Source organism: Neolamprologus brichardi, chromosome 14 (assembly GCF_056152115.1).
Source record: "Neolamprologus brichardi isolate AB-2024 chromosome 14, ASM5615211v1, whole genome shotgun sequence".
Lineage (NCBI taxonomy): Eukaryota > Metazoa > Chordata > Actinopteri > Cichliformes > Cichlidae > Neolamprologus > Neolamprologus brichardi.
Window position 1 is genome coordinate 36,639,129 of NC_142117.1, and position 13,949 is coordinate 36,653,077.

Sequence of the window (13,949 nt, forward strand, 5' to 3'; positions counted from 1 at the left end):
TGAAAATGTGTTTGGTATCATTCTTTTCAGCACAACCTGTTTGAATTTACAATTTTTTTTTTTTTTATTTCGACATACTGTGTTAACACAGTTGAAAGACGAAAAACACAAAGGAATGTACTGTGAAAACAGCGTGTTTAAAGAACCATTTTCATAACTTCAAATGCAAATATAAATTAAAATAAAAAAAATACATGCCTTTTGCAAACAACAAAATTATATACAACTATTTACCTAATAATACAGCCTCAGGCGTTTTTGGTACAACCATTCAAAACTACAGAACAATCAGGTGTCACAATAAGTGATTTGTGCCACTCAAAAAATAATTTCTGCGCCTCCACCGCTGCCACCAGCCCTGCCAGCAGTTGAGGCGAGCAGGAAAGAGGAGAGGATGGGTGATCGGCAGCAGCGTGAAGCCGCACAATCTACAGAAGCAATTAGAATAAGCACAAAACAACGAGTGAGGCAGGCGGCAGAGGGGTGGACTTTGGATGCTACGGGAGGATGAATGGTACCCGCAGCATGGAAACGCACACTGACACAGAGATGAAAAAGTAAACAATCATGGAGACGAGTGATTTCTACAGAGGCAGGACTAGGACAGAAAACATGACTGGAGGGACCGGTACCGGTCTGCGAGTCATTCGGGAGAGTTGAGGTTCGGGTGTGAAATTTGTGGTTTTCAGGGTTTTTATCTGTTTTTGCGTTATTTTTTAAATCATTTTTAATGTTAGAAGAAGAATAAATCTTCTTTTTTCGGTACCGGCAATGGTTTTATTTTGTTGTATTTATCTGTGACACCTTAAAGGCCGGCCCATAAAACATAAACTGGTCCGTGGTGCAAAAAAGGTCAGGGACCGCTGACCTAAGATGCACAGCTGAAGTGAGGTTAGGATACATCTACTAAACCATGGGGACAGCTTTTCACAAATCCAGAACCTCTGGACTGCCATGCAGGACCATATAGCATGCATATAGTTCCCAGCAGAGTTGTCTGTTCAGTAGATGTATATGTTTGAGTATAACAAACAACAATAACATACATTTTTATCACAATTTGGAGATACTGTATTTTGGAAATTCTGTTCCCCATATAGGTATTTCTAGATTCAGTTGTGTGATGGATTTGATTATATTCAGTAAATTTACTGTTTCTGATTAAATATTTTGATATAAGCTGAAATAAAGTTTCCACAGTATTTTCTACATTTTTTTTAAAATCGCTTTCTCATGAATGACAAAAATAAATGTAGTATTTTCTTTTCAATGCAAATTTCTGGATTGTTCCAAATGGCTGTTAGGTGACATGGGATAAATGAAGAAGTGAAGTTCTTTTTAAAAATTTCCACCAGACTGTAAGAGGTGTTTATGTGAAGGCTTTGAAAGCAGTCATGATGCTTAATACTGGAGCTGATGAGTGCGAGATTAGAAATTTTTCTAGGTCCAGCCAAGAGACCTAGAAAGTCCATTTTGAAATTTATGACAATCTATTGCATGAGATAAAATGTAGTAATAAAAACATCACCATTGTGTTTGGGCTTTGGCAGAGTTTTTATATTTATCCGTAACAGTTTATTTTTCCTTAAAACTTCCAAAAGTTTGAATCTAGTGATGTAAACCAAGCAATACAAGGGTTATTTGTGACCAGTTAAAAACTTGTTCATTTTAGGCAAAATCATCACTTTATTGGCAACTACTCTTCCCATGAGATATATAGGTAAAAGATTTCCTACATGTGAGATCATCCTCTAACATTTTCAGTAGGGGAATGTAATTCAAGTCTGAGAGCCTGGTGGAAAATGTCTAATATTACCCAACTGTAGTGGATTGGTGGAGGTATTCTGAAAATTACAATTCAGAGGCAGAATTTGTAAGATAAGAAAAGTAATACACCATACACATATAGGCTTAAAAATGGTCAATAACTGTTATTTCAGAGGTGTGTGTTTGTTATCAGACTTTTACAGATGTTGCGGATTTTGGTCATTTTCAGGCCGTACATCACAGGATTGAAGAGCGGCTGGCATGTAAGAAAATATAACGATAAAAATATGCGCAGCATGTTTGGCACATTTTTCATATTAAATCTGCTCTGTAAAATTTCAAAGCTCGCTCCAAAGGAAAAGTTCAATATGGAAGCCAGGTGAGGCGTGCAGGTACTGACAGCTTTCTGTCTCGTCTGATCAGAACCAGAAAAACAAACCAGCAGAATCTTCATGTAGGTGTAAAGAATGAAAAGCAAAGCACCAAAGATTGTGCTGAAAGTAGCAAGGAGGCCATACAAGTTGATCACAGTGGTGTCTGAGCATGCCAACTTCACAACAGAGTGTGTGTCACAGTATACTTTAGAAATTGTGTTTCCACAGAACTGCAAAGGTGAAGTTAAAGATAGCAAGACAACCATTGCAAAACAAGAATAGAACCACGTTGCAGCTATAAGTATGGCGATTTTTTTTGATGTCATATGTGTGTTGTATTGCAGAGGACAGCAGATAGCGAGGTACCTGTCGTAAGACATGATGGCTAAATTTAAATATTCTACAGCCCCATATGAATGTACACAGAAAATCTGCAGGAAGCACAGAGGAGCAGAAACAGTGTGAACATCAGAGAGGATCTGAACCAGGAGGGACGGAAACAGCCCTGTGCTACCATACAGCTCATTCACAAACAGGCTGCACAGAAACATGTACATAGGTTCATGTAAGCTCCTGTTCACACAGATAACCACAATCAGCAGGACGTTGGAACCTACAATGAAAATATATAAAGCAAGAATAACAATGAAGCACAAGTTAGTTACACGTCCTGTGTCAAAAAAGCCAGTAAGGGTGAAAAAGGAGACCTGTGTGGTGTTTATCATCATTGTTCTTTGGATTTAGAACAATTGACTGGTTCACATCAATAAATAATTTACCTTTTCTTGAACCTGGACTGCACTGACACCACATGCACCTTACACATTAAGCTCACCGGAGGATGAGTGAGTGTTATAATACTAAAGCAATTCATTGTCAGGGAAAGAACATAACAAATAACTAACAAAATGTCCCGTTGCCCTGTCCCCACTGAGCTGAAACACTGCTTCAGCTTCTTATAAATCTTCCTAGAGAGAGAGAGAGAGAGATTAGTTCAGAGGTTTTTTTTACTCTAAATTTGGTAAATATTCAACCTCAAATTAATTGTATTTCATCTATCCCACAGCAGCACAGTTCAGCACTGCCAGGTACCTAGAGGAAGACAGAGAGGAGAGATAAATGTAGGCCTACTGGATTGTTCTTTGCTATTTATTTTACTGACAGTGTTAAATTAACCACAAACTTACAACATCAAGGAAATGTATGTAGAAGTAAAATGCTCTATTCACAATATTATTCTATTCCCAACCTATTGTATCCTTCAGATTAAAGTTACGGGAGAATACCCAGAACTTCACACAGTGGCACTGAAGGTAGTGTTGCTATTCCCATTCTCATACTTTAGTGAGCCTGGATTTTCTGCTCTAACAGCCGGTGCTAGGCTGTTCTGGAGGATCTGAGGAATAACGACCCTGTCCTGCTCATGCAGGGATGACCCACCACTGCCAGTTGCCCATTGGCTCTGGTCCTTTGGGCCTCTTGACCTTTGGCTATGAAGGCTCCACCGTGTGCCTCCCTCTTCCTTCTTCTGGGGATGACACATAGTTATCCTCAGGGCGTGTGGCCTCTGGTGTGCAGTTCTCTTCAGGCTCAGGGGGTTGTGCATGGCCTCGTCATATTCTAACTGTGGTGTTCTTGTGTGCCCAGTTTGTTTTTCCTGGAACAGGACTCAACTCACCTGCAACTTGCTTTGCTGTTCATCTGCAATCACTCATCACCTCATGGGCTTACTAACTACTAACTATCAAATAAGGGAGATTTGGCATACCAGACACTCAGTGCACACTCAGCTGTGCTGATGGTGGTCAAGGTCAAGTTTATTTATATAGCACATTTCAAACAGCCGATGCTGCACAAAGTGCTTAACAATATAAAAATGGCATTAAAAAGCAAAAATGTAATACAATAATAACAATATAAAACAATAATAGGACAATAAAAGAATGAAAACAATAACTAAAACTATTTCAAATGCTTGGGTCATAGTGTGTTAAAAGCCAGGGCATAAAAATGTGTCTTAAGTAATGATTTAAATAGCTCAAGTATTTGTGCAGATCCAATATTTAGGGGGAGACTATTCCAAAGTCTGGGACCTGCCACAGAGAAGGATCTATCACCACGAGATTTGAGATCGGTCCGTGGGATGGACAGCATTAGTTTTGAGCTAGACCTCGTGGTTTGTCCTGGAGCATAGGCAGAGAGGAGCTCGGGCATTAAGTGACTTAAAAACAAAAAGTAAAAGTTTAAATTGGATCCTGTAGGAGACAGGAAGCCAGTGTAAAGAAGCTAAAACTGGGGTTATATGCTCTCTCCGTTTGGTACCAGTTAGCAGGCGAGCAGCTGCATTTTGAACCATCTGAAGACGATGGATGGAGGCCTGATCTAGACCATAATACAATGAATTGCAGTAGTCCAATCTGCAAGTAAGGAAAAGGTGAATAACACGCTCAAAGACGTTAGCCGGGAGGGATGGCTTTACCTTAGCTAGCTGTCTTAACCCTTTAAGACCTACCATAGAACCAAGTCCGCCAGAGCTTATATTATATTTTTACATGCTGTAGTCCCATTTTTGGGAGCATTTCAAGTTGCTATACATCAATACAACCATTATAGCCTACATTTTAATAATATGCATGCATTAAGTGCATAGTAATTACATAAATTGCAAAAAGGTGCAATAAACTACAAAAAAAATTGAAAATCGTTTTTGTTTTTTTTAACATATATTTCTAGTTAGAGAAATTTAAGAGGCTTATCCCTCAAAACTGTAAATACAAAAAAGTTGCACAAAATAGTTTCCCACCACAGGAAATTTATTTTGAGTGTCTTCATAGTTTTATTTTTGAAATACACCAATTTCTATACACTGCAGGAAAAACGAAAATAAATGTTATAGTGCAAATTTGCAAAAAAGCAGCATGTGCATCAAAATAAACTATTTCCAGCAGTGCAATATGAGTCCTAAGCATCCCAGAAACTATTCAGAAAGCCATAAAGTCAAAGATAACTTTTACAAACACCAGTATAGGCTCATGAGGCCTTGATGGTAAAAAACTACATTTCCGCGAAAATGACGTCACTTCCGGTTTGGGGCAGGTCATGGCGGACATGCGATAGTTCGTGTTGATGGACGTAGGAAGTGTTATGAACAGCTGATCGGATCGGTAAAGCGCGTTTCTGGAATATTATGTTTTTGTTGCTGCAAGTGCTTTTTATGCAGTTTTTGCAAAGCTATATGTGGAAGGAAACTGTGACCGAGGACAACTGATGGCACAAGATGTAAGTACAACTCCTCCGGTTTCACATGCAAAAAAATTTATTGTGCTAGCTTACCTGGTTGCAGTGCTACCGGGATTTAAAAATAGTTATGCAAAACAGAGCGTGCCCACTCTGACCGGTTTTAAAGGGTTAACTGAAAGAAGCAGGACTGAACTACTGCACTCACCTGCTTATTCAATTTAAAAGAACCATCAATGTAGACACCAAGGTTTTTTACAATGTTTTACAATACGAGGAAAGGGCGCCCAGAGTGCTGTTGATATGATTAAAGTTGCCAAGAATGACAACCTCAGTTTTATTTTCATTTAGCTTTAAAAAGTTTAATGACAACCACTGTTTGACATTGTCAGCGTAATAAGAGCTGGGGATGGTCTGACCCTGCTTTTAAAGGTAGATAAATCTGCAGATCATCAGCAAAACAGAAATGCTGTACCGCGAGAAGATGGAGCCCAAAGGCAACAAATAGGGTGCGAACAGGGCAGGACCCAAAATAGAGCCTTGAGGTACACCGTATTTAAAAGGGGCTGTTTTGGAGTTGTGGGGGCCCATATTGACATGAAAAGACCTTTCTGACAAGTAGGACCGAAACCACTGGAGGGCAGATCCTTTTAGGCCAGCATGAAATTTGAGCCATGATAACAGGATGTCATGGTCGACCGTGTCAAAAGCTGCTGACAAGTCCAACAATAAAAGGGCACCAGGGCTGCCAGAGTCCAAAATTAAAAGAATATAGTATTCAATTGAATCAATTCCTCATCTAAAACATTATTGAAAAATACAGTAAATGATAACAGAAATTATTTTTAAAAGGCATTTCCTTTTAAAAATAAGCAAAAAAGAAAAAATATATACTGTAATAATATACTGTAAATACAGACTTCACTGACCCAGTTTATTATGCTATGCAGACCAAATGGCACCTTATTTTTATGAATCACATATTACTCCTCACATCTGGTGTGCGTCTGATACAATTGCAGTCAAGATTGCCTCCTGCTGGTCAGAAACTGACAGTGCAGGTAAACGTCAATATACGGGACATTTAAGGTAGCTTTATGTCCCGGCTAAAACAAGACAGTTGGAAACCCTATCCACTCAGGCTACACGCTTCGGCCGTGTCTGCCTCACCTGCCTCACCTGCCTGCCCACCGCTTCACTCTGGATCTCTGGAAATAAAGGATGGGATTCACCATCTGTCTCATCCTGCTGCTCAACTAGACACTATTTTTGCCTGCAAAGTAATACATTGCTCCTAACTCACTGCCTTTCATTTAGGAATTAATTACCCTCTCCCTCTCTTTCAGTAATCCCCACATCAGAGACTCCTGCTACATTTTCCACATTTCCAGTTTTGCACACTGGCAGGGTCTTGCATGGCAAATTGGTCCTGGGTGAGGGACCAGACAAAGAGCGATTCATGGGGGCCAGCCAGGCACAGCTCGAATAAGGGGACCTGGGCCCATCCTCCTGTAGACCCAACAGCCGCAGGAGGTGCCATAGCGGTCGGGTGCGATGTGTGTTGGGCGGTGGCCAGGAACAGAAGCCCTGGCGGATGGATCCCTGGCTACCAAGACTAGCAATTGCAAAGAAAAGCGTCTGGACTTCTTTAAGTTACTTGAAGACGTTTCACCTCTCATCCGAGAAGCTTCTTCAGTTCTAAGGTCAAATGGTGGGGAGTCCCAGATTTAAACCTAGTGGGAGTATCCCCCCACACAGGGACAAAAGGACCCCCCTATGATCCTCTAATTGCCTGAGCCAAGGTGTGAAACTGGGTGTGGGTCCCAATCAGCCAGAGTTTCGGATGAGCTCATTGTGAAACCTGGCCCCACCTTATCATGCGAATTCCTGAGGTCAGATGGCCCAGGATGTGAGTGGGCGTTAAGGCGTCTGGGAAGGATCTCAAAACTGGATTATAGATGGCAGAGAGTTGGTGTCGTAAACCACCGCCTCTGTTCAAAGATGGTCGCTCACAGTGGACATAGATGGCTTCTTTCACTCCTCTTTCAAACCATCTGTCCTCTCTGTCCAAAATGTGAACATTGGCATCCTCGAAAGAGTGACCTTTGACCTTTAGATGCAGATGGACAGCTGAGTCTTGTCCTGTGGAGGTGGCTCTTCTGTGTTGTGCCATGCGCTTGTGAAGTGGCTGTTTGGTCTCTCCGATGTAGAGGTCTGGGCATTCCTCGCTGCACTGTACAGCATACACCACATTGTGAAGTCTGTGTTTTGCCGTTTTGTCTTTCGGGTGAACCAGTTTCTGTCTGAGTGTGTTGTTAGGTCTGAAATGCACCGGGATGTCATGCTTGGAGAAAACCCTCCTGAGTTTTTCTGATACACCGGCTACATAGGGGATGACAATGTTGTTGCGTCTGTCCTTATCCTCCCTCGCTGGTGTCTGATCTTCTTTTCTGTGCCTCTTTGCTGACTTTAAAAATGCCCATTTAGGATAGCCGCACGTTTTGAGTGCTTCCTTTACATGTGTGTGTTCCTTCTTTTTTCCTTCACGCTTAGAGGGAACATGTTCTGCCCGGTGGTGTAGGGTCCTAATTACTCCAAGTTTGTGTTCCAGAGGGTGATGGGAGTCAAGCAGGAGGTACTGGTCCATGTGTGTGGGCTTCCGGTAAACTTCGATGTTGAGGTTGCCATTCTCTTCAAAGTGCACAGCGCAGTCCAGGAAAGGCAAACAGTCGTCCTTTGTGTCTTCCCTGGTGAACTTGATGTTTTTATCCACAGCGTTAATGTGCGCAGTGAAGGATTCCACTTCTTGTGTCTTGATTTTGACCCAGGTGTCGTCTTCATATCTGTACCAGTGGCTGGGTACTCTTCCTTTGAAAGACCCACGAGCCTTCCTTTCCACTTCCTCCATGTAAAGGTTGGCTACAATAGATGACACGGGGGAGCCCATGGCACAGCCATGTTTTTGTCTGTAGAAACCCTCGTTGTATTTAAATATGTAGTGGTGAGGCAGAGGTCTAACAGTGTGCAGATCTGATCGGGTGTGAAGTTGGTCCTGTCCTCCAAGGAGCTGTCTTCTTGTAGTCGTTTTCTGACAGTCTCCACTGCCTCCGTGGTGGGTATGCAAGTGAAGAGAGAGACTACATCAAAGGACACCATCGTTTCATCTGGATCCAGGGGAAGTTTCTGGACCTTGTCGGTGAAGTCGGTGGAGTTCTTGATGTGGTGTGGGGTGTTCCCCACGAGAGGAGCAAGGTGTTTTGCAATGTTATAACATTATAACATTGCAAAACACCTTGCTACCATAGGTTTAAATCTGGGACTCCCCACCATTTGACCTTAGAACTGAAGAAGCTTCTCGGATGAGAGGTGAAACGTCTTCAAGCAACTTAAAGAAGACGCTTTTCTTTGCAAGCTCCTTTGACTACGATGACCTGGATGACTGAGAACCTTCACAGACAAGACTAGCAATTGGTACATGGAATGTCAAGTCTCTGGTGGGGATGGAGTCTGAGTTAGTGCATGAGGTTTACAGGTCGGGGTCCCGTCAACACATCGCTTGGTGTCAGGAACCAATCTGCTGGAGAGGGGCTGGAAGTCATGATCCTGTGTCTTTTGACCCAACGTTTTGAGTTTTAGTTTTAGGTTTCCTAAGTTCATTTCTGTTTTGCCTAGGTTGCCTTGTTGTAGTTTAATCTTTCAGATCACCTTGGGTCTTCAACCCCAGTGTTTAAGTTTCCTTTGCCTTCATGTGTGTCGTGTCTGTGCATCTTATGTTCTCAAGCTCTTGTTGTCATGTCTGCATCTCATTAAGTTTCCTGTTTTATTTTGAAGAGGTATTGTGCTTCTGCGATCCATGTGTTTAGTTTTACTCTCCTCCTGTGATGTTATGTTCATTCATATCAGCTGTTTCCCCACATGTTTCCACTTCCCCATATCACCTCATGTGTGCATTTAGTCTGTTTCCAGTCATTCATCATCAGATCGTCTGCTAAGTTCACGTCATGTTTCCAGGTCTTTCTATGTATCCATGCCAGGTCTCCATGTTTAAGGTTTTTTCATGTTTTAATTTTAGTCCACCAAGTTTAGGTTATTGTTCAGTTTCACCCATGCCCTTTGTTTGCATTTATTTTGTCAGGCTTAATGAACAGCTTGTTTTCTGTTAAAATTAAGTTTTGTTCTTGCGTGTCTGCACTTGGGTCCTCTTTCTCACTCAACAGTCTGCTTTGTAGCCAGACTGTGACACTGGACTCTGTCTCAGTCTGGAATTGCCCTTGGTGAGAGGGGGCGAGCTGTGGTGGGTATCCTAGTATCCCTTCGGCTTGCAGGGTTTCTCCCTGTGGATGAGAAGGTTTGTTCCCTGTGGGTTGGGGAATGGGTCTTGACTGTTGTCCTCGCATATGCACCAAACAACAGTTCAGAGTACCCAGCCTTCTTGGGGTCCCTGGGGTGCTTGAGGGCACTCCACCTGGGGACTGTTCTCCTACTGGGAGACTTTCAGGGAGAGTGAGACCTGGAGGGGCTCGATTGGGAGGAACAGCATCCTGGATCTGAACCCAAGGGGTTTTTTTGTTACTGGACTGTGCAAACCACAGTTTGTCCATAACGAACACCATGTTCGAACATACGGGTGTCCATAAGTGCACAGGGCACTGGGACATTGATGGGTCTGTCTAGCACAGACCCACTGCTGGAACAAGACAATTCTACTACAACAGCAAAAAGCATGGCACACCAAGCAGAGCTCTTTGATCTCATGCACGAGGGAGAGAACTGTGACAAGCATGTTCCTGTCGCTCACCCCAGTCGCTCTCGTCTGCTCCCTCGTAACTAGGGATGGGTACCGGTATCCGGTGCCATGATGGCACCGGTTCTGACATAAACGGTAGTAACCAGACCGAAAAGCAGCGCACATTTCGGTGCTTTATTTCGGTGCTTTATTTCGGTGCTTTTTTTTTTCCTGAGCTGTGATACACTTTAGATTCTAGCCAATCATTTTACGTTTCCGAGGATAGTAGGCGGGTCCAGGTACATAAGTTCTTTTAGAGCAGAGCTACAGATTAAAAATGCCCAAGGCGAAGCGGTCAAAAGTCTGGCTGTACTTCACAGCAAAAGATGCAAACTAAGCAGCCTGCAACAAGTGCTTTAAGATGATACTGTGATACTGTGCAAAGGAGGTAACACCTCAAATCCGATAAAACACCTGGCAACGCATAGCGTTTTTTTTTTTTAAAGCCGAGAAATGCGCCGTATTTAGCTTGCTGCAAGACCTCACACCGTGCACATCTACTGCGTGTGTAGCCCTAGCCCTGCCAGTGAAGCAGAGATGATGAGGATGATGATGCAGCAGCAGCCGTTCTTCTCTGCGTGAGTAGCTTAATGTTGTTCGTGTGTAATTTACGTTGAGTAGGCCAACCACGTTATTACATTAATGCATGTAAGGTAAACTAGCAAACACCATCATAGCTACATGCGGCTGTCTTCTTGTTTGATGGCAGATGCTCCCTTCACCCTGGCCAAAAAGGCTAAAATGACCAAAGAAAAAGTGGAAAACATTTAAACATGAGAGGTTTTTGGACAAAGTTTGTGTTTTTTCCATTGTTTAAGCACTGCTTCCAGCAAAGAGTGATACCATACATGCCCCATAGCTGCAGAAAAGGCTAACCTTGTTATCTTTTTACAAAAAAACAGCTGAACATGAGAGGTTTTTGGACCAATTTTGTGTTCTCCATTCTTTAAGCACCGGTTTTAGCACCATTTAGGCACCGGCACCGTTTCAAAAGTACCGGTTTGGCACCGGTATCGGATAAAACCTAAACGATACCCATCCCTACTCGTAACACTGCTCTTTATTGTGGTTACATGAATATGCATAAGTTCATTAACATATGACGTCTTACATAGGCATGCATGTAAACAAAGAGTACCTTGTCTGTGTGTACGTATAGGCATGTGTGTGTGTGTGTGAGAGAGAGGGGGGTCAAAATGTGACCCTGTGAAGACTCCCAAAGCTGGTGCCAGGAGTCCAGCGGTCCACCTAAACAACAGGCACTTATACTTAAGCAGATACAGAGTAGGTGTCCTCCTATACCATAAATCAGTAAGAGAAGGCACGACCTCTCTCATGACCTTAAGATGTGTGTGCATGCCAGAGTGCTCTGGGAGACACACAGAGTCTTTGCAGACTGCTAAGGATCAGACATCCTATCATTATGCAATCGATTATAAAACTCTAAGCATATATGAGTAAATATTTCTAAGCATAAATGACAATCCACAATATAAACCTGACAGACCTCCTAGGCCGCAGGTCAATGATTGATTTTGTAATCATATTACCATAAATTCTGGACACCTGGTTGAAGAGAGGGGCTGAGCTGTCAACTGATCACCACCTGGTGGTGAGTTGAATCAGATGCCGGGGGAGGATGCTGGAGAGACCTGGTGTACTTAAATGTATAGTGAGGGTGCACTGGGAACACCTAGCACAGACCCTGGTTCGTGAGCTCTTTAACACACACCTTCAGCAGAGCTTTAAGAGCATTCCCAATGAGACAGGGGATACTGAGTCGGAATGGACCATGTTGAGCATCTCCATTGCCGAAGCTGCTACACTGAGCTCTACACCACAAGGCAGTTGGTCTCTGTCATGGTGGTAATGAATGGTGGACACCAGAGATGAAGGGAGCCACCAGGCTGAAGAAGGAATCCAGCCGGGCCTGTGGGACTTTAGAGGCAGCTGTTAGGTACTGACAGGCCAAGCTGAACATGGCTTGGGCAGTGGCTAAAGCAAAAACTTGGGTGTAGGAGAAGGTCGGAGAGGCCATGGAAAAAGACTTTTGGACTGCCTTGAAGTGATTCTGGCAAAATATCAGGCGACTCAGGACGGGAAAGCTGTGGTCTACCTGTACTGTGTATAGCGTAGGCGGTGAGCTGCAGACTTGAATGGCCGACTGTGGTGGTGGATGTGTTCCAACGATAAGGGTGTTCACACTCCTCACCTCTCTGGGAAAGTCTATGCCGGGGTGCTGGAAAGGAGTTTGTTCGTTAGTCAGACCTTGGATACAGGACGAACAATGGCGGGCGGTGAGCGACCAGGACGGAGGGACTGAGTCCAAAACAAAAAATCCACAAGAAACGCAGGAGCTCAGCAACAGTTCACAGATAGTTCAGGGGGTCGACCCAGAGGCCGACAGCACAGGAGCCAAGGGGAAAAGGGGGGCCGGCCGCACGGATGGCAGCGGCACAACAATGATGTCCAGCCAACTGCTTGGAAAGTGGTCGGCAGTGTTGACGTGGCGAACATGGATGAGACGGCTATGCAATGTGTGCCGTCCAAACAGGACATGTACCTGATGGTGGCGTGGCAGCCGCAGGACCGGGCGAGGCAGGACCAGATGAGGCAGGGCCAGGCGATGGTGTGGAAACCATAGATGGAGGATCTGGTGGCACTGAAGCAGTTCCTCTGACCCTCCAGCAGAAACTGATGACGGCTGAACGGGCCCCTCGGACCCTGCAGTGGAGGCAGAAGACCACTGGTTGAGCTCTCCAGGACCCTTGGCGGACATCAGGACACAGGCTGCACTAATGGTTTTCCCAGTAGCTTTTCCCAGTTTAGGTTTGTGTCTTCGTGCAGTCCTCGCCACCCTCATTTCTGTGTATATTTTACCCCTTGTAAATAAATAATAATAAACCTGTATCTCGCCGTTTCTTGCATCTTGGGTCCTCATTTAACTCCACCACACGACTGCTGCCCAGCTGTGACAGGAAAGGAGAATAGCATAGAATAGAATCAACATTATTGTCATTGCACATGTCACAAATGCAAGGCAACGAAATGCAGTTTGCATCCATCCAGAAGTGCTTTAGCCATAATATAAATATCTTACAAAATATATATTAGCAATGATATAGATATATTACAGAAATGGGTCTGTTATAGGTATGAGGGTACAAGCTATGTACAGGATATGAACAGGATATAAATATGAAAACTATACAGAAATATGAAATATGAACTATGCAAGTTATAAACAGTTGTAAACAGTTGTAGAACTATAATTATTGTATTGTACAGTATGATTGTTTATACAGTATTTACAGTAGTGCAGTTTAGATCAGTGAGATATGTGGATAATTTCTTTTTTTGTGTGTCCCGTTTGGATCTTTAGCCATCAGAATTGTTGTCTTAAGGCCAAGAAAGATGCCAAGCGGATTTATTGTACCAAGTGGATCATCATGGCCTTGGTCCATTTGATTGACCTTTATTATAATTATGAATTTATTTTATTTTCGGTTGCTACAGACGGGACAGACATGACTGGGGGATAGGACAGCGAGAAAGAATGAAAAAAAGAGAGGGAGAGAAAGAAAACCAGAGGGGAGAAGAGATGGTGAGAAAGGGGGAAGAAAGAAAGAAAAACAAACAAAACATCTGGATCACCTGTATGGAGAAAAAAAACAGAAGAGAAAACAAACAACAAAGAACAACATAATAAAAACAGCACCATCACAATAAACTAGCTAGCAGTAGATACTAAATATTAAACGCTATTGTGCAGCACGCAAGACAGA

The 13,949-nt window shown here is 43.1% G+C and overlaps 2 protein-coding genes across 2 annotated transcripts in view; both read right to left on the reverse strand.

Moving 5' to 3' along the window:
• Positions 1 to 13,949, reverse strand: part of atg16l2 (autophagy related 16 like 2) — a 125,811-nt gene that overhangs the window by 15,946 nt on the left and 95,916 nt on the right. The window lies entirely within an intron of this gene.
• Positions 2,005 to 2,869, reverse strand: LOC102795514 (olfactory receptor 4B13-like). The gene is given in 2 exon segments (XM_006781937.3): positions 2,005 to 2,052; positions 2,054 to 2,869. Coding segments are annotated over 2 exon segments (864 nt in total).